Source organism: Uloborus diversus, chromosome 3 (genome assembly GCF_026930045.1).
Source record: "Uloborus diversus isolate 005 chromosome 3, Udiv.v.3.1, whole genome shotgun sequence".
Lineage (NCBI taxonomy): Eukaryota > Metazoa > Arthropoda > Arachnida > Araneae > Uloboridae > Uloborus > Uloborus diversus.
The window spans coordinates 70,839,126-70,867,046 of record NC_072733.1 but is presented as its reverse complement, the minus strand read 5'-3'; the positions used below and the strand labels follow the sequence as shown (position 1 = coordinate 70,867,046).

At 31.9% G+C, this 27,921-nt stretch overlaps 1 protein-coding gene across 1 annotated transcript in view; it reads right to left on the bottom strand.

Moving 5' to 3' along the window:
- Positions 1–25,387, bottom strand: part of LOC129218790 (uncharacterized) — a 63,830-nt gene extending 38,443 nt beyond the window's left edge. Inside the window, exon 1 of the mRNA XM_054853113.1 lies at positions 24,207–25,387. Within this exon, the coding sequence (XP_054709088.1) occupies positions 24,207–25,109 (903 nt within the window). The 5' untranslated portion in view covers positions 25,110–25,387. The remainder of the gene's footprint in view (positions 1–24,206) is intronic.
- Positions 25,388–27,921: the final 2,534 nt, after the last annotated feature.

Below are 27,921 nucleotides of genomic sequence, written 5' to 3'. Positions count from 1 at the left end.
AAATAAGCATTCATGAAAGGTATTCAACATTAAATGGGAAGACAATTAAACCAACTTACTAGTTTTCGAATAGTGGGGAAAAGTGCTGTTTAACTTTTCATTCACATTCGATAGTCACTTTCTTCAGAATTCTTCCTGTTTTTATACGCATTTGAATATTTGAATGAAATGAGAATACTGATTATTGCTCTAATGGAATAGAATACCGGCAACTAATAAGATGAGTTAGTTACCAGGTTACTAGGATAAAAAAAATTCTACGCCTGAGTTTTGAAAAATACAAAAATCAAACGGAAGAAGTCTGAAGAAAAACCTTTTTCCCTAGTTCACGGAGTTAGTTAACTTCTTAGTAGGTAACATAAAAATTATTTATGTTTTCTATTACGCATTTGCTATTTATTTTTGCGTTCTTTTTATTTTCGAAAAAAAAAAGGGAATTGTAATTTTTTTAATTTTTTTTAACACACAATTAATGTGAGTGTCACTAGCGCAGCTAGAATTTATCTTCTGGGGAAGGGACGATCATAACAATCCTTAAATGTATATAAAACTACCGTATTAGAATTAGAATTACATCACTCATTTGGAAAAAGAGTGCCACAATACGAAATTTTTAATTTTCTTTTTTTTCCGCTTAAAGGCCTTCAAATAAAGTTATCTTCTTTGGAAAATAATAACAGATTTTTTGTTCGAATATTAACCACTGGAGAGCACAGCAAATATCCTTTTCTGAATGCAAATTGCCTGAAGAGTTCAACTTCAAACGCTTTTCCTGTAAAATTTCATTTCTTCGTACTGTGGCATTCTTCTTCCAAATGAGCGATATGTTAAAACGAGAAGTTCAGGCAGGTGAATATCCTCCCTCCCTCGCTGCCACTCTAACGAAAGTAAGCATTTTGAAAGTGTCTACTGTTCATTTGTATTTCAAATCGCTTGTCATGCTGTTATCATATGTTTAAACTTATAGGACATAAATTATTTTGACGAAAAACAGCACCTGGTTACAAGTGCTGGTTATGTGGGAGTGCATTTTCCGAAGAGAAAAACTTCTAAACTAAAAGAATAGCTTAAAATATGAAAAGCAATAGTCCGCCTTTTTGATTATGAAAATTATAACTTGCACTTTAAATAAAGAACTACCAAAAGATTTTTCGTTCATGCATTCAAAACAACACGCAGGAAATGTTTTGAACTCGTTTGATATTATAAATAACCTAAGAACAGCACAAAATACTTCAAAATAACACGATAGAGTACAGGAAAATGGATATTATATTACTGTCTGTTACTCTGTCAAAATATTTCTCTCTGTGAAAGAATGAAACAGTGGGAAAAGATGAACACGCATCAATATTAATTACAGAAGTTAATACTCTCTTCCAGCACCTCTTGAATAGCTAACACCATGCCCTCCTGAAATCATCTTTGCTGATCAGCACTTCTTTGATAACGCCCCACAATCAGAAAGCTGAAATAAAGCTGCGTGAAATAAAGTATCTCAATGGAAAATATGTTGTATTTTCAATACATTTTTTTCTCATTTAACTTTCTATATTTGTAATTCTGTTACTGAAATTTAACTTGTAAGATATTTTCTCATTATTATTCTTACTTATGCATGTCACATAAAGAATCGCACACACACAACAACACATTTACACTCAAGTGTAATTAAAGAATGGATACTTAAATATCATATATTCGTCCTATCTTGTACTTAAGCACATGTCTCTTATTCTTAAATATCACATATTTTTCATGCAATTGTAAAGCGCAATGTATGATGTTTCAGTTTACCTGATAGCGACCACATCAGGAACGACTCTGTTTTGGACTACTACCATCTATGGGCCTATTTGAGCCACCATTGACACATTTTTTACAAAATGGCGACTCTTTGGACAAGCCTTAGGTAGCTTATCTAGAAACATATCAAAATTTAACTTACACCTAGAAGAAGTAATCCTGTACTTACCGAAATCGTATGCTCCACGGTGGCTTGACAAGGTCTAATATAGAAAAATTTGCAAATAGGACGAAAAAATTGAAAAACATTTTTATAGAAGAAGAAGCAGTTAAACATGTCAACACCTCGATTTAATCTGGCTCCAAGACGATAAAGAATGATGTTAATGTGTTGTACCAATAATGGCAGTAGAAACCAATGAGAAACTGAATTTCCTCATTTGAACACCGTTCCCGTTTCCGACAAGTCTTCCCGACAGTTTTTTGAAATTGTTTAAAATAGCTGTATTCATTTCGCAACTATGTATGAGTAACTTTCAAACATTTAATTAAAATGTCTAAACAACTCATCTTTTAATCTGCATCTCTCATTTCCTTGAATGCCTCAAAAAAAAAAAAAAAAAAAAACTTTCAACCATTAAGCATTACATACACAATTAGAAGAGTTGTAGTCAATATAGGATAATTACCTAAGTTGCATTAGATTAAAAAAGGAAAATGATTTCTTCATTCTTACTCACACTACCTACATAGTAATAGCTTTTCTAAAACAACTTAAGTACATTACATAAGCAAAACATTTTCACGGTGTTTACAAAATGAAGCCGGTAAATTAGTTGACATTGTTTTAAAAGTCTCAATCGCTCAAGCGGTACGAAAGTTAACATCATGTTTTAAGTAAGAAGGAATCGTCGAGTAAACAATAGTAACAAGAAAGGAAACGCCAAACATTTTAAACGTTTGGCATGTATCAAAACAAGTTTCATTTTTCAACATTTTGAAGAGGTATGAAGGCAATCTTTCTAACGGTTTAAAATTAGGAAATGAATTATGAGCAATAAATGTGCAAATAGGTAGTAGAGGTAGAGATAAATGGACAAATTGGTAGTTAAAACTGTAGTATAGCGATACATCTAAAACTGTTGAAGTCACAAGATATCAAAATGACAGAAGCAGGAAAACAGTTTTATCACTAAAGAAAATAACAAAACAAAATTATTTATGTATGCCATGATTCACTTTCAACCGAAACCTCCAGGAAAATAAAATAAGATTATTTCTTTTGTTAAAAATAGATTAACCAAATCAATTTTTTAAAACTTTTTTATAATCTTTTGCTCTTTCTAGAAAAATGTCCATATATGGGAGGGGTTAAAAACATCTTCGTGGGTAAAAAATTAAAAAATTAAGAAAATTTACTTAACACTCCTGCGAAATTAAAACTAAATTTTGCAGTTAATTTACAGTTGACGTGCATTTACTACTGATTAAATAAGGTTAAATACTATTTTTTTAATGATTCGTTCTTGCATGTAAATGGGATACTGCTTTTAATTTAAATGCCAAAATGTTTGCAATCGCAGTGTAGTGACCAAAAAATAAAAGAAAACCTTGTAGTACTTTTCTTATACAAAATTAACAAGATTAATTGCTATTTAACCCTTTAATTTAAAATGGTCGCTGAAAATATAGTATAGTGAAAACTGAAAAAGTGTTTTCCAACTAAAAGGCGAGAAAAGTGAAGAGACTAACAAATTGTGTGCGGTTAACCTGAAGCAGGCGGAGGAAAATGAAATGTTTAAAAAAAATTTTAAATATGTCGAAGTTAAAATAAATAGCAAAGTATAACAAAACAAAACAAAACTTTTTCGGATGTAATATTTACTAGTGATTAAAAAAGGAATTGTTAATTCCAATAAAAACGCCATTGCATCTCTGGAGCCAAACTAGCAACTTTGAACTAGGACCCATGCAGTCACACCGTTTTAGCTGGGCTCATATCTAATGAGAATTGACCTAAATACAGAATTTTATCCAGTTTCGTGACCTTTAAGGTCGTGCCGTTTGATAGAAAGATATTTTCCGTTGTTTAATTTGCCAAAACAATCTTTTAAAACTCTTTTATAATTTCTCGCTCTTTCTTAATAAAACGGCTACGAATAGGATGGGTAAAAACATTTTCGTGACTAACAAATTAGGAAATTTTACTTGACACTGTTGTGATATAAAACGGAATTTCGAAGTTAATTATAATAAATATTAATTAAAGTACAACCGAGCGTTGTATGAAATAACATCTTAATTGAGCAATTAACTAGCTATTTTTTTTTTTTTTTTGCAACAGCGGTTTAAAAAAATAAGAGTTTAAATTTGCATTAAAAAAGAAAAAGTGACTAAAAATCATTATGTTTTACTGATATTTTAAGCCAAGTCAATCGATTCACCTGGCTTATATACATTTAAAAAATAGATAACTAGTTCAATATTAATGTTATACATTAATTGAGTACTTTTTAAGAAAGATTGCAATGTAGTAGAATCAGTATTTTGTACTTTGTTTCAAACGGTAAATACAGGCATACAGGTAAAAGAAAGTAAATTAAGCTTCTGTATAGATTTGCGCCACATATTCAAAAAAAAAAAAATAAAAATAAAAATAAAAATAAAAAATAAATAAATAAATAAAAAATTAAATTTTCTGTAAAAGTAATCAAAATTTATTGCTTAAAAAACCAGCTTTTGTTTTCTTTCACAATTTGAAATTTTGAAGGATAACTGCCTAATAATAACAAAAATAATAATAATAACAACAGTAATAACAAGCTGACCCGTGCGCAGCATTCACGCTTGATAGCGAAAAACATCTAATTTTTTTTTAACGGAAATTTTTCGAAAAACTAACAATGTGAATTCGTTGTTTACTTTTCGCCAATGGCGGTGAAAAAGAAGAACAAATGATGCCTGCTTACGTTTGTAGTTTTATGAAGTATGAAGGGAGGGGGGGGGGGCTCCCTCCTCTGCACGCACACACACACACACAAAAATCGTGGAAATTTGGATCTAAGTTAAACCAAAATGGTGAACCCACGATCATTGCGTTTTAAGCACGATGCTCAAACCAACTGCTATACGATTTAACTCGTGGGGCGTTATAAATTAAAGCAATGCGTATTGAAAACAGAAAAAACCATTTTTTTTCGAAATACCGCAACAATGTGAGTTTTCTGTTTATTTTTCGCCAAAAGCGGTGAAAAAAATCTTTAAAAGTATGCCGTGCTTATGAAATTTGATGAATTTTTCATGATGAAAACACTTTCGATTTTTTTCATTGTTTTGTTTTGGATTAAAAAAAATGTTTCTCCAACTACCGCCGCTACGAATCTTTAAGAACTGAACCCCAATTTGTCCATATACGAAAATTTAACGATGCAAGCAAAACATCCGAAGTTTGCTACTTTTTTTTGGAAGATAATGCTGCCGTGGGAAGGTAAAGCGCAGTATATGCAAATTTTTAATTTTATTTTTATTTTTTTGGTACTTTTGTCATCTATTGTACTTTGGCTTTATTGTACTAGCTTGCTTATTTGGTTTCCACCAAAAATAAAGCACGAAAATAAAGGTCGAATTCCAACATTTCACTACTGTTATTATGGAATCTAAAATAAATCTGTCTTCAAATATCTCTGAAATCATTTCTGCAGATACTACCGTTTACCTTCCCACTACAGAATGGTGCTACGTTCTACGTGAATATTGTAGTCAAGCTGTCGGTCGGTTTCTCCAGTATATTGGCTTTAGTTCATGCGCACAGATGTCAAAAGAAAAAGTCAAAATGGACTTGGATGGTTAAAATGAAAATTTAAGCTGCAATCCGAGTTGGAAAATTTTGCGCCAATAATTCCTTTACGGAAGGCGCGAACATGTAATAACTAAATGGTTTACAAATACAGAAATTCGTCAAATAAAGTTGAATACAAAGAGCATTCCTAAAAACCGAAAGCAAAAAATAAGCCCAGGAATTTAAATATTAAAATTTAAAAAGAAATTAAAAGGATAAAAAACGTATACTGACGTAACGGTGCTCAATTGCAGAAGTGTATCAAATAAAGCAGTGCCAACGATATTTCACACCCACATCGGTAGTAGAAACGTATGTTACCTGCCTTTCGATCCGAAACGGAAGAGTGATTTGACAAAAAAGCCAACATCTAGGAACAGGTTGGCGAGACAAATTAGGGAAAAATCGAGCTTGAATAATCGGAAAGGCACTAAATTGCCAGTGCTGATGGCGCTGCATTTGCGATGCTGATCGGGTACTCAGGATTCTCTCCCCTCTGCGAAAGCGCTGAAAGTGAAGTAATTAAGCCTCATTTGTCCGATGGTTCATTGCTAAAGGGTAGTGAAAAAAACATTGTAGAATCGTCAAGCGTAAGTTATATGTTAGCGACACGTGATTTAAAAGAAATGGGGCAAAATTAGAATTGCGTGAAAGTATGAAACGAGTAAAAATTTTGAATCCTTAAAATAAAATAATTTTGCAGTAAAAAAGGAACCATGCGTTGTTTTTCACTTCGAGATTTTTTTTTCTTTTGTCCTTTTTTAAACCATAATTTGATTAACACCAGGGTTTGACATCAGTCGGTGGACCCTGGTATCAGATATTATAAAGAAACCGCTCGTGAACCCCTTCCCCCCCTTCACTTATTAATTTTGGACCACATTTTGACGTTTTAAATATCCCCCCCTCTCTTAATTCTAAAATGAGAGTACTAGTGGGTTGGTAAGATAACTATATAACAAAAGTACTAAATAAACGATCAGCAAACTTCAACATATTAATTAATTAGCATACTAATTTGCATCAGAACTAAACATCCGAAATCTAAATATTTTATTTTAGTTATTGGAAAAACCAAAGCATACTTTTTCATTGTTTCGTACATATTATGTAACTCTACAGTGGATTTTAGCAGTAACGTATATGACAACCCACCTATCCTGAGTTAAACACTAATTTAACAAAACGCTGAAGTCTTCAAAACTAAACCTACTCAGTTACGTTAGGTAGTAGTTTATAGGAGGCCCGGACTTCAAATGGTTAATAAAAAGTAAGCCATCGTATATAATTAGTTAGGTATTAAAATAATTCATCGTATAGTAATTAAAATCAGTGTTTATTTTATACTTGGGTATTTAGTTTAGTTGATTTTTGTGCAGGAATTGTAAAATAAATTTGATTTATACGTTTGGGTAGGAAATCGTATGTAAGTATGACCAATTATTTTTTTTACTTTTTAGTTCCTCTTTGTTTTTTGAAGTCGGTTCGTTTTTTATTTGAAAATAATTTATAAATTTAAGGACGGGGTGTCATTTGATCCCCATGATTGCCCAAATGATGGGTCTAGAGGGGAGTTTCAAGGGCCTCTCAGTGGAAGTTTTTTTACGCGACTGTCGGCACTTTTTGGTAACATTAGAGAATAAGATGGTGTTCAGAGACTTTCCGGAATTTTTTGACATTTTTGTCCTACAGCAATATTTAGGCGATCCATAATGATGCTGTTGGTGGTGGGGAGGGGGAGGGGTCAAAAGGATTTTTTCAACATATTGTTCAGAGGAAAATCTTTTTTTTTTTTCCTTTCAGGAAAAAAAGTTTTGCGATTTTTTTCTCCTGTGCAATTTTTGTTCGGACATGCGGTTCGGAACATCCCCCCACCCCATAGTTACGCCAATGTGGACATACGAACTTTCACATTACTTGCACAGCTCAGTAGGTATGAAGGTATGGCATATCTTGCATAAAATAAGCAGTTTTTAGTTTTTTTTATGAATTGCTATATTTTAGCACGAGGCATTAGAAAGACTTTTAAAAGACTTTATGAAAGTTTTGGAAGCAGCCAAAATACGCTATTTTAGATAAGTTAAAGGAAGTAAAATCAAAGTAAAACCTTGCTTCAAAAAAAGAAAAAAAAAAAAACATGTGACTTTTCAAAAGAGAAGTCAAGGTTATTATAAGATCTTTTAGCTTCGCAATTGTAAAATATATTTTGAGAAATAGGGTTCAATTATGTAAATTAATTTTTATTAATATTATTTGACCAATGTTTTGTAGTTGACTAAACATTGGTCAAACTTAGATAATTCAGTACAGAGTGAAAGTTTATTCCTTAGCGTGAAATAATTTCCTTCTTTGGAAATTTAGTATGAAAATTCGGTCTTGAATTTAAGGGACAAGGAATAGTAAAACGTATCAAAACTATTGAATTTTTATGTTATGCAACAGAAATATCCAGAGAAATGTACTAGGTTTATTTCTAGTATATGCGTTAGCATCAGAGCCGGCCTTAGGTTGATTAGATCAAAAGGCTCCAATCGGGCCCCGCGCTAACAGGGGCCCTGCACCAAAAGAAAAAAAAATAACTTTTTCCTTTAGATTAACAAGAGAAAAAGTGTATGAAAATAAAAAGCTGAAATTTAATATTTAACTGATGTTTAATCTGGGAGTGTGTAGCTACTCTTAGTTAACTCAATGGGATAGAGGAAATTCTTGAAGTTTTCAGCTAATATTAAATTTGCCAAAAACATCAAGAGTTATAATTAGCAAAATATGTTTCCAAAAATACTTGTGTGAAATAACTGTTCAATTGAACATCAGAAATCAATGGCCATACTGACTGTACCAACCGGTCAGGTTAGAGGAAAATAAGTAATGGGGCCTCAAGAAACAAATTTTTAATGATTAATTAGTACTAATAAAGTAAAAGCCCCACCTCAGGTCCTAACTATCGCAAGGGCAAAGCGAAAAATGATCCGAGGCACCCAAATTTTAGGGGAACACAAAGCTGTCTTTTAAATTTAGTTTTTTTTTTGTTGATTTTATTTTAGTTTATTTATTTATTTACTAATTTTTGGCGGGAAAAGTGCGAAAGTTCAACCATGATGATGTTTTCTGTTATATACAATTTGTAACAATGTACTGTATAATCTTGAATACCACTTGCTCCAAATATCACCAAAACTCGAGTACGCTACCTTGTGGTGGTTAACAATACTACAGAAAAAGGTAAAGCATTCCATTCCACGTGTTTTCTTTCGGGTAAGTTACAGGCTTCGGACAGTTTATGGTGTAATGTAATTTCAGAAGAATAGAAAAGAAAGCTTCCCACAAACACGATAAAAAATTACTGCCATTCACGAAGCGTAAATGTAAGTTATAAGTTACGGCATTTGTTTGCTTCACCTTTTCCATTCGCCATTAGACAGTGGCTGCAGCGCCCCCTATAGTTTATTGGAATTGCGAATCCTACTGGGTGAAGTTTGAATATGCTTTCCAGAAACCGCGGACCATACGCTGGTCACTAGTGTTCTTTTCCACAACATAAGAATGGTGTGTTCAGTGCTCTTTATTGCTTTAATTTCAGAATTCGCAACTCCAACAAACTATAGGGGCACTGCAGCCACCGTCCAAAGGCGGATGAAAAAGGTAAAACAAACGCACGCCGTAGCGTAGGAAATGCTAATAAGCCTAGTAATTTTTGTTTGTAGGCATGACTTTTTTGTTTTATTCTTTTTAAATTAGTTTTGAAAGTCTTGTGGATATTCTGGTCCACGTAGAAAGAAATGAGAATTCAAGAAACATTACTAAACGTTAGAAATTAATGCAAATGTCGTAATTCGTAGTTGTAAGCAGCCATTTCCCCGATGTTGAATTCGATATTTATCAATTCTTGATGGAACTACATTTTCATTGTGGCCATAAGAACACTACAAATATTTCATGTAACAAACACTTTGTTTACCAGTGTTATCAAAAGAGGAAGAAGATACTTATTTGTCTTGTTTGGTTAGCGCTAATTGTTTTACATTTGCAGCTGAGTTATTTCTCAAATTGCCGAATCGGTTAATTTTAATTTTTTCTGTTTCGTATGTTTCTAATTTCGGAGTTATGATTTAATTCTGTCATTCAACATCAATAAAATTCCCACGGATACATGGTGGTAGTTTTCTTTTTAATTGATCTTCCATTACTTCTTTAAACTTTTTGAATTCTGTAATCTCTGTACCATTTTAATCCACACATGATAAAAAATAAAAATGGTTTACAACTGACATGCGAAATCTCGCCAAGGGTTCTTTGCTCGCACAATACTAAAACTATAACCCTAAACTATAATCGCACTATTTTGGCGATGAAAATTCTCAGCGTTAAACATTTTTTATTTCGTTCTACGATAATATATTCAAGAAAATATTTTGCATACTGTCCATTCCAACTAAATGCTGCAGTAAAATAAAATTAGTTAAATTAATTATTAAACTAGGCGGAGATGAAAGCCCTAATTATTCTGCTAATGTTATCAAATTCTTCTTCCAAGCTTAAGATTGAAAAAAAAAAAAAAAAACATATTCTTACAAATTCACACAAAACAATAAAAAAATTACCTGGTATAACGTTATCCTCTTTCAAAAAAAAAAAAAAAAAAATGCATCGAACAAACGAGCATATTCGTTGATAAATTCATGAAAATGCGAAGTTTGTAATCCAGAGTTTTCTTGTGTTTACGCTTTCGCCATTTACGACAATCAACTCACTTTTTAGAGGGAAATAATGAAAACTATTAAGGGACGAAACAATTTCTGTTGCTGAAAGCAATCTAAGACACATCGAATGCGTTAATTAATTCTCATAACAAACTGCCTATGCTGAACAATAGACACATGTGGACATTGCTAGAGCAGTGATTGTGGCACATGAACCAATTTGACTTTAGGTGGGTATGACACCAACCAATCAACAAGAATTTTTTGAGATTAATTTTTAAGTGCTTAGATTTAAAAAATTCTAAGTAAGAAATATTTATAGATTTTCTAGAAAAAAGAAATAAAATAATCCATCTAGTTTCAAAGCTCAGTTTCAAATACCTTCGAAATTCATTAGTCTAAATTATGGTTGGAATTGTATCATTTGAATTCCTAAAGTACTAAAAATTCTACTTTTATCTTTTCAAGAGCATAAATATATCTTTCAGATCTGTATTTTAACTTAATCTAAACCTAATCAACTTCCATCTACATTTTCAAAAAGAATGTTTTGAAAAAAAAAAAAAAAAACATTGGGTGGATTCTTATCAAGCCGGAAAAATGTTTCTGTTAAAAAAAAAAAGTACATGTAAGAAAAAGCTGGAAAGTAAAATTTATCACCTCACCAAATCTTCAGAAGATCAATTTTGCATTCTATTCAAGTCATGCATTCAACAACGTTGAATGTAAAAGTAATTTAATGTGCTAAAGCTTAAATTACTGGTATGTACTTCCTACTAAGAAATTGGGCACTTCGCAAAAGTAACAACAATCTAACTTTCGATAAAGACACATTTAATTACGCCTACAAAACGTTGCAAAAGAAGTAAACTGCCAAGTTCGATGGCTACAAATTAGAGGCACGTCTAACTGAAAGTAATCGCATTGAATATCCTATGAACAATATGGAGGCCTCCGTTATAATAATTTTGTATTACGAACGGAGGTCTCGGACAATTTCCAAGAGCATAACTGCGATGAAATTTCCGATGTTTGCAATTTTCGTTGTATGATTTCATAGAAACAGGAATGAGTAGCAGGAAACAATGTATTATTTTCGACACTGCTAATGTAGCCAAAATAAAACGATAATTCCCGGAAATGTAGCGAACCAGCCACAATCTTGGCAGAGTTGTGGTAATATGGTCGTCGTGAGTTTTCAGAAATCTTGGTGTAATAGTCATTCTAAAAGTTCTATTTAAATTAAAATATCAAATTCATATTAATCAAAAGCAGCGTTAAAAATTTTCATTTTCCGTCAAATGTTTTTTAATTATACGAAAAGATCTATTAAAATGCAAAATAAGTCGCCAACTCCAGTATTTATCTTCAATCTCGACAAATGACCACGTAACCCAGCCATAATCTCTTCCATCGAAACAATAACGCTCAAGTTGAAGTAAACATCATAGAACACCAGTTTGGTCATACGATTGAAAGATACTTTTCATTATAATGGTTTTTGGTGACATTAGGAAACTCGGGAAAGTTACGTTAACGTAGTCGTGGAGAGTTTTCAGTAGTCTTGACACTACAGCTATTCTAAAAGTTCTATTCAAAGTTGAAAATTCCGCAAATAAAGTCTACCGCAAGAACTATTAAACGTGGCATTAAAATTCTAAATAATCCGCTATGAATAAATAAATAAATAAATAATGTTATAAGTTTCGTTAAAATGTAAAATAATTATCCAACTCTTCTCAGAGGATTATTATACATTTCCGTAGCCTATAAATGTGTAGCCATTCAAAAGTTGCGCACTAATGGACAAAATAAGAAATGAAGATATTATAAGAGGATAAAAAGTTTTTAACCTCATAAAAACAGTCAAACAGAAAATCAGAAATGTTATCACTTCTTTCTAAAAAAATGTTGGCAAATGAAAAAGGTGGTGTCAAAATATTTCTTATGGCGTAAATAACCTGTAAAAAATGATTGTGCGAATAAAAATAAAATAACAAGTTCAGAAACTACTGTTTATTTTTTTTTTTTTTTCACTGTTCATTTAACTCCACCTGACCCTATAGTAGTTTTTAACTGCACACCAAGTAGTTCGTCTTGACTTTATTGGCTCCCGAGAACAATCTGAGCCTCTTTTTAATACATTGTGATCTACAACTTCGTTTTATGGTGTGACGTAGAATCTGTATGCGTCGTGTGCTTTGCCCAAGTAGGCCCATGTGTAAAGACGGCACTGCAGGCAACAACAGCAGAAGTATATAGATTTACATGTAAAACTAAAAACCAATGTTTTGCATTATGAAAAAAAAAAATCTAAAAACTTCATTAAAAAAAAACCTGTTAAATAACCACCTAGATAGAAACAAATAATGCGCATTAACCCGTAATATTTTTGATTGAATATTACATTCATTTTGATACATAATACCACATTATTACTATTTTTTATGTGAAAGGGCTATTTAATGAGGAGATTTTTTAACGTGCTTTTATTCCTATTCGGTAGGGGGGGGGGAAATGGCAAAAGAAATATATGTATTATGCTTCGAAACTGTTTTTGTCAGGGGTTCTTAATCGAAAGTTATTATCCCATTTCCGAGTAAACCATTCTAAAACATAAATACCGAGGCAAGAGGAAAACATTTAAACATTGACAGCAAGATCAAATAAATCTATCGAAGTTTTTAAATTTTAAGTTTCAGATAAATATGAATTGGCAATAAAAGCTTAATGTTTGGATCGTTGCACAACCAATTTATAAAGGTAAGCAATATTTTGTGTAAACTAAATTGCTCGGTCAAAGTTTACAATGAAAGTTATTCGGACACTCCGTTGACCGCGATGATTTCAAGCAGAACCAATGATTGCTCTTTGCTCTGCTCTGGTGACCAGACACTTTTAAAAGACCGAGGTTTAAATGATAGAATGACTGCGGTCCTCAATTCGTAATAAACAATGCCTGTTACATTATTACTTTCGTTTGGAGATTTTGTTGCTTGATAAAAGAAAATAAACTCCTTTACTTTTTATCTATTGTTTTATTTTCCAATTCAGTGTTTTCTTCGATGTTTTATTTTATCTTTTAACCTTTCTTTCAAGGGCAGAGGGCAGATCAAAGAAATAAATAAACTGTTCCATTACCAAGAACAAGGCCGGTCAACATGAGTGTAAAATGCACCTCGGTTCCATAACGTAAGGAATCCAAAACCAAAAACACTTAATTCAAAATTTTGTGTTTTTTTTTGGGGGGGGGACGAGGGTTAATTGTTTCCAACACATTTAATTTAGGGTTAAATGTGTATTTTAATTTATTTTCTTTCAGGTAACAGTATATAAATTAGATTAAGTAAACTCCCTCACCCCTTTACAAATAATTTCTTGAAATAAATTTCACTAAATGAAGCACTAACAGGCAGTATGCATCTCATTTCACGTGGTTGTGGAATGAATGAACCCATTTATAGTGTAAGAAAAGTACTCCTGAAATAGTTTTACGTCAATTTATGCCCACGTAAAGTCGATGTTATTAAAACTGCTCGCAATTTTATCCTTTCCTCAATTTATTACACCACTCCTTTCTCGTAATCGTTATGGTTGAGGATAACAAGAGGCGCACACAAAGGAGGGGTCTAGGGAGTTCGGACCCCTCCCATAGGTCTTGTTTTTTTTTACCGATTGATTACGATTTTATGTATTTTATGCGTTGAATAATTTCAAAAAAAAAATGTAACAATCATTTCAGTTCTAATAAGTGAAATAATAAAACCCTCGTGTTAAAATTAAAAAAAAAAAAAAGAAATGGGAAAAATACTGTGCAGTTTTCATAACGAATTGCTACAAGAAGCAGAAAGGTGAATACACTGTAATAACCATGTTTTTAGTTTTGTAATTGCAAATTAAAATGAGATTCTATGAACTTAAATCCATTTTTAGTTATGAGAAAAGTAAGAGAAAATTATGTTGCTTTCTGGTTATTTATTAAAGTATATATTTCATTGAATAATGCTAATTATTTATCCAATAGTTTATTCTTTACTGTTTTTCGTTCCCGGGTATCGAGAAAATCAAGTCAATATGTTTGACTGCGTATTGGGGTATAATATGAGAATGAGGCTTTCGACCGTGGACCCTCCCTTTGCAACATTCCTGCGTGCGCCACTGAGGATAACTTATGAATTTTTTAAGAAAATTTAACAGATTTTATCAGTTTTAATCTTTATATGATTAATTCAGTTTAATTCTGTATGGCATACGCTCTTTTTTATTGAAAAAAAAAAACTAACGGTTATTAAATTTTGAGTACAATCCTATTGAATGAAGGAACGCGATGGATTACGCCCACAATGTAATCCCAATTTATGCTGACACAAATTCAGGCAGTTAGAAGCAAAGAGATGTAAGTGTCCAAGTTAAAAAAAAATGGAGATAACCTGTACAAACGATAGGTGAACATTTATGTTATCGGTTTTGAGATAGTACTAGTAGCTCTGGTAGGTGCTGCTATACAGTATGATTTTGAAAAGAAAATCAATAAAAGCCTACATAGGATCTGAGCTTTAAACGTGTTTTACTCAAAACTGTAAAATGTATACTTACATCCCTTTGTTTCTCACTGCCTCAATTTAGTTTTGCGCTATATTTCATTCGCTGGAAAGTGTTGACGTGGAATATCAAGGAATTTACGTGCGTGTAGCAAATAAAAGTCTGTTTGAAATGTTTTGCTTGAAATAAAGAAAAAGTTATCTCTTATCAAAGAAACACAGAAACTTCGTGCAGAAAACACCCTTCTTTGAAAAATTTCTGTATTCTTGCGAAAAATTTCAAAATAAAATAAAATTTCAAACAGGGAAGTTGCTCTTCTTAGTAAGTTAAGAAAATGATACATGACTGGACCAGGGCTTAATTTGCATGAACGCTTACGTGAACTCAGCTCATAAACTTCTTTTCAATGTCATGTGAAATTCAAATAAGTTAGATGGGATTTTACAATTTAGATGGAACTCTCATTGTGTAAATATGAAAAAAAAAAAAACCCGAAGACTTCAGAGTTTCCACTTTTTTGTTTTTGAAATTAAGCTCTGATATTGGCAATACATGTAAGATTTTTTTGAACAAGATTGTATATCAGAAGTCACTATTTTAGTTTTTAGTGACTGTTGAGATATATGTAAAACTTAGCAGTCGTCACTTGCCATGTGACTTGCTCAAAAGTGGTCAGCAAAAGAGTTCTCACAAGTAGCATTTTTATATCGAGTTTCAAAAACATCACACTTTAATTATGTGTTATGTCCTGCGTCTGTAAAATATATCCTCAGACGTTGCTTTCTTAAATCTCATAACATTGCAAAAATATTGTGAATAAAACAGACCCTAATTAAATATAACTAAAAAGTGACCAATAGCAGGAACGTGCCTACTCAATTGGAAAGCCACTGCCCAGTTTCAGACTAGATATACAATGTAAAATCGTTAGGTTTCATATTTCATAACCTTATTTAGGACAATCTAACTTGGCAGTATTGCTTAAATTGCCAAGTTAGCTTTACTTCAGAAATAGAAAGTCACATTTATGCCTTTCTAGCAAAGTTGAAAAGATTGGAAAATTATTAGGAATATACTTGTATAATGTGTAGTGCGAAGCATTTTTGGAGTCCCATTCAAGGTTTTTTCACGACATGTGGCATGGCCTTCTTGTTATGTCATCAGAGCCCCCCCTCCCCCCACCCGAACTTAAATTTTTGGGAGAACGGAAAGTCCCTATTTGCCGAATGAAGCTCTAAATTTCACCGAACGATGATAATTGAGCCGTCAGACAAAATTTGCCGAATTAGAAAATTTTTGGAAGGTCACAGTAACCTCCCATCTGGGCGTCCCTGTATGTCATATACACTAGCTACACCGTACCTCCACATGGTAATCCTAAGACATTACGATAAAATCTAGTAATGGAGAAAAGTATTATTTGAAAAGAGACCAACGAAATTTGATGCCAATTGGCTATTGGTCACTAACTTATACCTCTCTTGTTATGGTTTTCAACAGAAAAATGTTCTTGTTCTCTCAGTAACATTAAAAACTTTTTTAACATTTTGAATTAGAGAGACTAATATAAGTGCATTAAGCCCTAAAGAACCATGGGGCATTATGTGTACCAAATGTATTTTATAACTCAATCAGTGCAAATAACTTAGAAACATGATTTTTTTCTATGTTATTGAGCTATCAGAATCTTAATATTAGCCACAAAACTAGTGTATATTGTTTAAAAACTACACTAGCTATTTACACAAAACCTACTGAACCAATTTTCACAAAACTTGACATAATGTTATTTACGCAGCGATTTAATAGATCTATGTGTGTGTGTGTGTGTATATATAAAAAATGTCTATATTCTTCCGTAAAGATTAAAGGTTCTTAAAGTTGTAAGGAAAAATGATTCACAAAACAAAACACAATAAACGCATAAACGTGACATCTGGAAAGCAAGTGATTTTCAGCAATGAAATTACTTTTTCTTCGAAAAGATAAAACTTGATTCCTACATATAATGAGATTTCGTTTTTCATAAAGTTATCCTTTAAACGCGCAACTGTTTGAAAAGACTCCACACATGATCACGCATTTGGCATTGCTTATTTCAGAGAGAAAAAGGCTTCCTATTCGTTTATTTTCTCCCTTTTGAGAAATCGGAAACAAGGCACATTGTATTTTTTCAATTTTCAGAACAATAATTGATGAAAAGGTGTAAAATATTATGCTTTTATGCACTCAGAATAAAATGTATTGCGTTTAACACAATCGCAAATTAGTTTTTCAAGGTGATAGATCTTTAACAAAAATTGCAAATGTTGCTTGATTTATTCAACATACTTGTCTGGGATATGTCTGGGATATCATCAAGGATGACTTCAACTAATTGTGCATGCCATAAGAACCGAATCGTTTGAAGAATTGAGTACAAAAGCTATGTATTCCCTCTCCCCCCCCCCCACACACACCTGCCGCCCAAGTTTTTCTATGCTGTCTCCTTTATTTCTAAACTAAGTACATATGTTTGAATTCACATTTTTTGATATTTTCAGTTGCATTAGTTTTAAAGAAATATTCACTTACTTTTTTCCTTGTTTCAGTATTCTTAGTTCTTCATTTGAATTTCTGTTTTTCTCAATTTTTATTTCAAAAACAGATATAAAATTTATTACATTATTGAAAATGACAAAAAGAATTAATCCAGTTCTTTTTTTTTGGGGGGGGGGGACGTAGCTACACTTTAAAACACTAAGAAAAAAAAGAAGAGTCAGAAAGTAAAGGGAGTGAGAACAACTATAAAAGCAAATAAAATGTTCTTATGATAATAATAATAATAATGATTGTTACAATACACGATGAAAAAATTAAATTGGTAGAAAAGAGAAAACACCTAAGAAAACTCCAAAGAAAATTTTGTTGGAGAATAAAGTTACTGAAAGATATAAGAAACAAAGTGCGCTGTGAACATTTCTAATCTACGTTCATTGAAGGTCGATGTTTTGTCATTATTGTTTCAAATACGCATAATTCATGAGCTAGTATGAAATAGGACATAATGCTTTTACCTCTCTTTGTGATGTAAATCTTCGCGTGTTGTCGTATATGCTAATGAAGAGGTTCAACTTCTCGTAGCAAAGGCACCCCATGCATCGTGGTTATTGAATACGACCAGCCATTAACCAATTAAATTATAATTTTTTAAAAAATATCTCGGTTTTATATTGTAGTCTTTGCAGATGTTCTTTCGTTTTTACAAAAATTACGCCTTCTTCAGCACTTCTCTTTTTAGAATATGTCATCATAAAAACTATCCAGTTCGCCCCAAGCTCTCCATCATATGTATATTTTGATTTAAATATTTTGAGTAAAGTTAATTACGAAAGAAACACAAAAACTCACGGGTAAAAGTCGGTATGATAAAAAGTAAACATATTTCCAAGTACTTCCAGTTGAACTGGAACCAGACTCTACATTGGAACTAGATTGGTATGAAGCTAGATTGTACAGATTTCGAAAAGAAGGGAAATTCTTACACAATTAAAACTTAATAATGTTATTTTTTTTACTGGAATGTCTTAACCGAAAAGAAATAACATAATATCTTACAGAATGAAGACTATAAGATATCTAAAACTCAATCATGTAGGATTAGTGAGAACTACAAATCGGTACATGTCAAATACGTGAACTAAGATTTACGATGTTAAAGCTTATTAGTAATAAATCATTTCATGCTTCAATAATTTTAATGAAGGCGCAAGACAACTGATCTATCAATTCGGAAAAAAAAAAGCTTGACCGTTACGGATGACAAGATTTAGCAAAATGATTGACCCAGGAAAATAGGAGGAAAAAAAGAAAGACTACAAATTTTTAGTTTCCTTTTTGCGACCAATAATTACTCTTACTCTTATGATCTCTCCAAGTCGTTCGGTTTCTAAAAGAAACGTGTGACATAAAATAAAAAAGTTTTCTTTTAATATAAATTTCCTATAGCTGTGTTTTCTGGACAGACTACTGTTACAAGATCAGTTTTAATGAAAGCTGCCAACCTCTATGTTTTCCATTTTCTATACGGCCTATATATACCTTTTATTATTTTATTTCTTATGTCCACGCCAAGACATTTGGTTTCTCAAAACGAATTACATTATGAAATATAAATTAATACTTTGTGCTGGTTACGAATGCAATTGCATTTCCTATGTGGGCTGCTGGAAATAGGGTCAGTTTTAATAATTGCTTCTCAGCAACAAGGCGTTTAATAATAGAATTTCTTAAAAGGTAATATTTTAGAGAAAAATGTCAAAATTACCATAACTTTTGGGGGGAACCAAATTCTTCTTTATTTTCGGAAGACCTGCTGCAGAGAGCCAACAATAATGGGGGAAAACTTTCTTATGGTAAAAACGATATCCAATTGGCTCTCGCAATTTGTTAGGATTTATGTTTCAATGTATCCCCACTAATTATTTTCGCACTGCAACTACTTTTTGCATTTAAGACGTAGAAAATAAATCTTTTAATTGAATAATATAAAAACGAATAGACTATATTTGTTTCAAAAATTACTTTAAGCTCTTTGAGCAGTTTCATTAAACTTAAGTTTTTTTTTTTTTTTTCATTTCAGTTAATTACAATATAAAACCTACGGCGGTAAGAGCAACAATCTAAATATCAGGTGGTACAAAAAGGATTGGTAGAAGTATTTTTACGGCAATAACTATGCATAAAGAAATAAGTAAAACCACATAAAACTAAGTAAAATACTTGGATAAAAAAAAGTAGTAATCATAAAGTAGCATCTTGCTAATGATTTCGTACAGAATGAATTTGTCTATTGATACGTGTTTGGGAGTGAAATGTCTCAATATTTTCAACTAAAGCCATGCAACAAAAGGCGATAGACTTTTTTTTTAAATAAAATTTTTTTAATGACTAAATATATGATCTATTTCGTATTTCATTATTCATATTGCTATAAAAAAACATGGGGATTTAAGGTAATGTGTAGCGATAGAGATGTGTGGAAAAAGTAACCGACTGGAGTTGAACAATAAGAATCAGTTTATCTTATCAAAAGTATTTTGCATTTTCTATTTAAAAAAGAAAGACTAAGAAGTCAAACAGAAAAGGAATCCATAAATAATGTACGTAAAATCAAAAATCAATGAAGGGAGTAGGTCAGTAGACGCCCTTGCAGCCATCAAGGTGGTCAACATCATCAATAAAACGGTTGTTTCGAAATCAGAAGTACAATATGTCATTACCATGAACCTGACTACTGTCAGTTTTTAGACGATCTGCTTCTTTAAATGCATTAGTAAGAAGAAAAAGGAAAAAAAGAGAAACAACGAGAGTTACAGAGCAAGTTAAAACTCCAAATAGCAAGTACATGGATTTAAAATAATCTATAGCAGAGTTTCCCAAACTGTGGTCTGCGGCCCCCCGGGGGTCCGCGTACGACACTGCCAGGGTAGGTTTGCCCGAACCACAGTTAATAATTAAAACCCTAATATGCCATAAAAATACAACTCATATGAAAAATTAACGCACTTAAACTAGGCTAACAGTGCACTAACTTCCAAAGTTCCTTTTTATTAGTAAACTTGATGCAGAAATTTAGTGATAACATTTTTATTCCTAATTGAATTTGAAATAGAATTTTACTTTCATAACTCAAAATAATAATGTAAGAAATGAAAACCAGACAAGAGCTCTGAAAAATATTAAGAACAATGAATGAAGAAATTTAAAGGAAAAAAAGCGTAGAAATAAATTACAAAAAAATAGATATAACTTTGTCAAATCATTTTTTTTTGGCGCGGGGGGGGGGGGGGGGGGGGTTCGCGAAGTTCGTAATTTTTCCGGAGGGGGTCCGCGAAGGTCTAAAGTTTGGGAACCTCTGATTTAGTCCAAAGTTTTATGCATTATTTCTAACATTTATAGCGTTATAAAACCTGAATCATCAATTAAAAGGATTTATTTGGTCCAAGATATTTTAAAATAAAAACTTAGTCGATTGCCTCCAACCTCTTTGTCTAAATCTCTGAATCATCTTATAAATTACCCAACAGTTTTAGAATCATCGTTACTGACAATAGAATTCAAATTATCTTTAATAAATGGAATTCATATTCTGTTAACTTATAAATAACATGAATTAATTATAAATACATTACTAACATACAAGATAAGGGAACCTCTGATCTATAGTCCAAAGTTTTATGCATTCATTCTAACATTTATAGCGTTATAAAACCTGAATCATCAATTAAAAGGATTTATTTGGTCTAAGATATTTTAAAATAAAAACTTAGTAGATTGCCTCCAACCTGTTTGTCTAAATCATGTTAATCTCTGAATCGTCTTATAAATTACCCAACAGTTTCAGAATCATCTTATGAATACATTACTAACATACAAGATAAGGAATTCATTTCCAGAAATGATGTTGAAATCGAGATGAACTATCAAATGTTTCAGCACTAAGTGTTCTTGACGATGTTCATTATTCAGTATAATACATTAGTAAGAAATCAACAAAATCATTAAAAAAAAAAAAGAGAGAGATGAATCAGATGAACAAGCAAAAGCAAACTTTACAGGAAAAATACGAAATAGAAATAATTGCAAAATGATCTCGCTGGAAAACTTTTATTACCTAAAAGCGAGGTTAATACCAAATTTGGCACCATCCTCAAAATTCATTTCGGAAATATGAAATCTTATGACCTTTTATTTCATCTCTTCTACGCAATTCATTTGAGAATAACAAAATTTATAATTATCTTTGATGTACAACGAATTAGAAGTATAATTTATAAAACCCTTCCCCCATACATTATTGTTCATTTTAATCAATTAAAATAAATTATAATTTTCAAATTGTACTGAGTATTCTAGGTCATGTTTTTTAAAAAAATGACAATTTAATTTCTTTGATATGCAATGAAATTTTAATGTTCTGTAGAGCACTTGCTGTTTTCAATCTGAACACAAACATAAGTTTACATATTAATCACATAAGAATAAGATTGTACAATGCTTAAATTATAACATATTTTAAAAACCGGATTTAGCACTATTAAATAATGAGATTGAAACACTCAGATTATATGATTTTTTGTCTCATTTTTTATCGCTTTATTTTGAAAAAAAAAAAAAAAAAATCAGGCAAAACTTTTCCTAAAGTTTTACTTTTTTCCATTTTCCTTAACTTTTTTCTAATTAATCAGGAAGTAAAATTCCACCCTATTGTTTTACTAACTAAAAGAGAGAAACTATACCATATCTATAAAAAATTGTAATATTTGATATACTTTTGTAAAAGCGTAGCCGTTTCGACATCTCCATACGAGCCGCAGTTTGGGGGTTGGTTGCTAAGTGACTTAATTATGGCTTAATTTGCATAAGAGGTGCCCCCCGGTCACGATAACCCCAGTACTTTTTTCCAAACTTCGTTGATTTGAATCAGCTTGATTTAAATCTTGATGAAAATCATGATTTAAATCAAGTGATTTTTTCAAGAAAATCATTAATTAAAATCAGTTGATTTGATTTTTATAAATTCATTTTGCATTTTTAGAATGTAATGCTCTGATGTAACTACACTGCACTATACAATCTTAACTTCAACCGGCAAAACTACATAGATCCCTATTTTTGTGTGTGACAGATTTTCAGACTCTTAAAGATTGCTGTTACTGCAAAATTACAGTTCAGAACAAAATAAAAATTTCCAGTTTTTCTTATACAGCATGACTAATACAGTTCAGAAAAGTAATTGTTCAACGTATTATTTAACACTAAAAACGTACATAATGATGGAAACCTTAGAATCTCTAAGCAAAGCATGAAACAAAATCATATCTTATCTAAATATTATTACGTATTTATAAATCTTAAAAAAATATTGAATATCTAGAGAACTTATCCTAATTTTAAGAGTAAACTGAGAAATCATCTAGTGTATGAAACATATTATGTTTATAAATGTAAAGTAATTAATAACTTCAATTTTTTGAAGATTTTAAAAAAATCTGCATAAAAATCAAAATTCGATTTAAGTAAAAAAAAAACGACTTTTTTGATTTCTTTAAAAAACAATTAAAAAAAATCACAAACCCTGCTTTCTTCAGTTTTATAGGAATTTTTAGATATTCGGCTAAAAGTAAATTAAGTCCTACTTCAATACAAGATTTTTTTTTAGCACTATTGTCCCTTTGTGCATATTTCAGATTATTAAGGTCAGAGTTTTTACAAATTTCAAATCTGAATTATTTTGTGTATGGTAAGTAGTTATAGAACAGAGAAAAAAAGATGGTTACCAATCGAAATGTAGAAATTGTATTTCAAGTAGCATAAGTTTCCTTGTCATAGTTTTATTTATTAACTTCAAAAAGTTTTTTTTTTATCGTCAATTCAAGAATCTCACATATGCCTGAACGATATATAAGTAAAAAAGTTGAGAGAAAAATTCTTTCCTCCAATATTCTACACCTGAGAAGGAATTTACAAACCACATTACTGCAATTATAATAAAAGAAATAAAACAAAACCTTTTTTGAAGTTTACGACCTTAAAATCCATTGTCAAATTTGAAGTTTTAGTTACTACCGACTGAAAGTTATACTGAATTTAACCCATTTTTAGTAGGACATGCTCTTACCAACTGCGCTACTGGATCTGCAGCTTGAGATGCTATACAGTAAATGAATGAATCATAAACAACAAAATGAGTTCAAATCGATGTCTCTATTTTGGTAATTTTGTTAAAATATTTTTAAAATCTTATACTGTGATTTACCATACGTAAAAAGTAATGTCTTGTTTCCTGATTAAAAAAAAAAAAAAAGAAAACTAGCTCAGAGTCTTGCAATGAGTTTAGGTTACATATTCAGGGAAACTTCGATCAGAATTCCAAAAAAACAACTTTTCGGCGCATAGGAATTCGAACTCAGGATCTTCGTATTTTTCACGAAGTCCTCACCCATTTGAGTGCCGGGTCGTCATTTTGGAACGCTATTAATTGAAGGAAGGCGTAATAAGAAACATAATAAATTGCCTTTTTCGGAAAAATAACCAAAATGATAATTAACTCTTTATTTTTCGCCGAAAGAAATGAAAAGAATCTTGAAATGATGCCTTACCTAAGGAGTTTTTGATCAAATAATGGGGGAGGTATAGCGTTGCCCAACCCCCTCCTAAAGAAACATCTTTCAGAAATAATGCATATGGTGATAACAATAATAACAGCAACCTTTTTTTAGTTTGCAGTAAAAATATTTTGAACAAAAAACTTCACGTTTTCATTGAAATAAAATTATATTTTAAATCTTACTTTGATTTTAAAAAATGCTCATCAGCATGAAAAGAAAACTGCTTACCGGATTTTTCAGAGGCGGTGTCGTAAAATTTTGTGTCCACACTTGTAAGCCGAATGCACGAAACTTGTTTAAGATATCATCTCTGGCTTTTTCTTTAGTTTCAGGGTGTTCCATATGCTCCCTCGGAAAACTAAACATTTTTTCAATCATACTTCTTAATGAATGAATATCAGCGTCTGAAACTTTACAAGGCTTGGTCTCATTGAGTACTTGTCCACCAAACCATGTATTAAAAAATCCTTCTGACTGATCTGTATTAGTAACTGCATAGGAAGCCTTACTTTCTCCGGAAACCTCTAAATCATTAATTTCTATACTTTCTCTTTCCTTTTCATTTCTTTCTCTTTCTGCTTCACGGTTTATCTCGCTAATACCAGCTTCATTTTCAGGCATCATTCCATTAGTGTCATCAAAAGCAACAGGATCTCCAGCAGGGACAATTCCATTTGTGTCATCGTGAGTTATACCATTTGTGTCACCAGCTGGAACGATGTTGTTAGAATCAATGTGATTATTGCGATCTTGGCGAGGAATTGCACCATGAAGTTGGACTTCTTTGTGGCCAGTGCCTTTAGGTAACATTGCGTTCTGTACTCCTCTGCCAAAATTTCCTGGTAAAAATCCAGTGTTTGAAGGTCTATTGTTAGATGCATCTTGTTCCCACCAGGTATATTCACTATATTCTTGAATACGTACAAAGTTGTTTGGGTCAATTTGACGATACGTTTCTCGGTAGTTATACGTGCTCTTTGGCTGTCCTGACTGGGGATAAAATGGTGGAAAATGAAATTGTTCACTCCACCAGTAAGGCAAAGCGCAAGACTGACATTCATTCACAAACAGAAGGGCTATCACTGTAATAAAGAATAAATTTTCCATGTTGAACACTTTGAAATATATCATACAATAGATATGAATTGGTTAATAAACGTCTAAGAATTTGTAAAATTGAGCTAGGAAGAGAAATAGAGATTTGAATAAATTATCTTCACAACACTGAAAGCACTTTTCTGCACTTAACTAGTTCCTATTTCTGAAAAAAAAAAAAAAAAAAAAAAACGAAAAGCAGTTGCATAAACTCCGCTAGGGAACAGCTTCATTCATCCTTCTTAAATACTTCAACCCTTCACCAATTCTGATGGCTAACGATCGCACCGAATATAAATTACCGGTTGAGTGAAAGTCAGTCCTCCGACTGATCTCCCTCGTTTAAAAGCCGTATTAAAAGAACTGGCAACAAATGGACAGGTTTCTTTCCCCACGTGCTGACCTACATTACGATTTGTTTGCTGTTTTTTCTCTCTTTTTTACCAATACAGAGAGCGGGTTTCACTAAAACTGAAAGTGTTATTTTGTCTGTAAGAGATAAAACACATAAATTTCACCAAATGTTCTTATTAAATCTTTTTCAAAGAAAGAGTTATAATATCTAGGACCTAGTTTTATACAGGCCAACTATATCACCACATTGTTCCAGAATCTTCAATTTTTAACAAATTGAGCCAATTAGATAGAATTAAACATCGCATTTCGAGCAGTGGAAGTACTAAAGGGTTGGCGTAAATAGTTCCTGCCAGGGGTGCAACAGCGAGCGGAAAGGAAATTTGCTAAGATTGTTTCGAAAATATATTATGATTTTTTAAGTTTCTGAAAAAGTATTATGTTTTTAATCCATGTTTCGCAGAATTTCATATTTCAAAGGTGTGGGGGACAGTTTTCCACCTCGGGTGACTCCTTTTTTTCGGGAAGAAGACGGCATTTGAACTATCGATGAGAAAAGAAATATTTTGAAAAAAATTTCAAACTAGATACCTAAATATATACATTATATTATCTTTCTACGTTTTAAAAGTTGAGAAAACTCCTCCTCCTAGCATTAGCGATGATCGTCTACAACTGCGTTTTTAAAGCAAAAACTTCAAAAATTTTCCGGGGGTGAGCCTCGCCCTATCTCGAAAGCAACATTAAAGATACCGTAAAGTGGGGCTACTTGGACCCGAAGTTTCATATTTTTTGCCAGTTTTACTCTGAATTTTTGGGTAAACCCATAATGTGAACTGATAACCTTGTTTTTACCACTTTTCAGACGTGCTGCTACCACTTTAAGCCTTTTTTAAACAACAATTTTAACCCTTTGTATTTTTTTTTCCTAATTTTAAAAATTGGGTTCAAGTAGCCCCGCGCTGGTACTATTTGGTCCCACTCAGCAAATTCATTAGAAAAATCTGTAAAATCGTTGATTTTGACAACCTACTGAGAAAACTACTTATATAAGTTTTAAATTATTTACATAAATTAATATAAAATAAACGTATTCATAAAAAAACATATTTTTAGGCACAAACATAATTTCTCAAATAGAAATATAATCTAACTACAGTTAAAACAAATTGAAATGCTCATTATTTAAACATTAGAAAGAATGAAAATTCCTCAATTTAATGGCTTGGATGGATTTATTTTCTCTGATATTATTTAATACATGCTCTTCCTTGCTATAGTAAATACTACAGGATGCCCAGGTTTGTTTTGTGAACAATATTTTAATTTCCTTTTTAGAGTTGATGTACCACTCTCTAAGGCAGTGATTCCCAACCTTTTTCCCGCCGCGACCCCTTTTTCGGCAACTAAACAACCCGCGACTCTATGTGTGCTCCTCCATATATATATATATATATATATATATATATATATATATATATATATATATATATATATATATATATATATATATATATATATATATATATATATATATATATATAATACTCAAAATATCGATATTTTCGATATATTGATACATTTAGGTCGTTAAATTCAACATTTTATGGGTGGCGGGGCTGCAAAGCCTATTATATAAGTATCTGCAACAGAGGAAAGCCATAGGCTATCTTGGTGAATAAATATTTTAGCAAGTTATTCTAATAATATAGCTATAGCAAGGATTCTCATGTGTTTGTGTCGGGGGGGGGGGGGATCATGAGGCAGATTATACCAAAGAAACATTTGGAGAAGTTATTTTAGAAGAATTTAAGTTTTTTTATTAGTGGGTCGCAATTCTTGAGGGGACTTGGTAAAACTGGGGTTTTCCATCGTAATCGGGGGGAATGGGCATCCCTAGTTACATCATCTGCATATTAAGATATGCTACAGAGAAACGCCATTAGACATCTTGAAAAGAAAATGTTCCATCGGTTTATTCAAATAATAATAGCTAAAGCAGGTGTGCCCATTGGGGGGGGGGATTATCAGAGAAGTTATTTTAAGAGGAGTTCAGTCTCTTCACTAAAAGGTCGCGTTTTGGGGGAAGCGTTATAAATTTAAGGGGGGGGGATTTATGCGAATAATAACAGCAATATATAAGAATAATAACAGCCCTTGCCCAATAGAAACAGCCCCCCAATAGAAAAAGTTTGGCATTAGTACGACCAATATTCACCGAGCTATGAAACGCAGCGTTTTGTGACTTACACCACTTTACACTCGCCATCAATAACACCTCTTTGTGGAAAATATAGCGGTTAACAAGGGTTTCAAATTATATGTGTGCATATAGTGTCATTTTTCAAATTGTTCGAGCTTTTGTAGTGTGCTTTTGCGTATCATGACATAACGTTTGCATTTATTTTGGAATAGCAATGAAAAATATAAATACTTATTTTATTTACTTCGACAATCTGACATTCCTCTGAAAGGGCGATAAGTTCCAATCTCA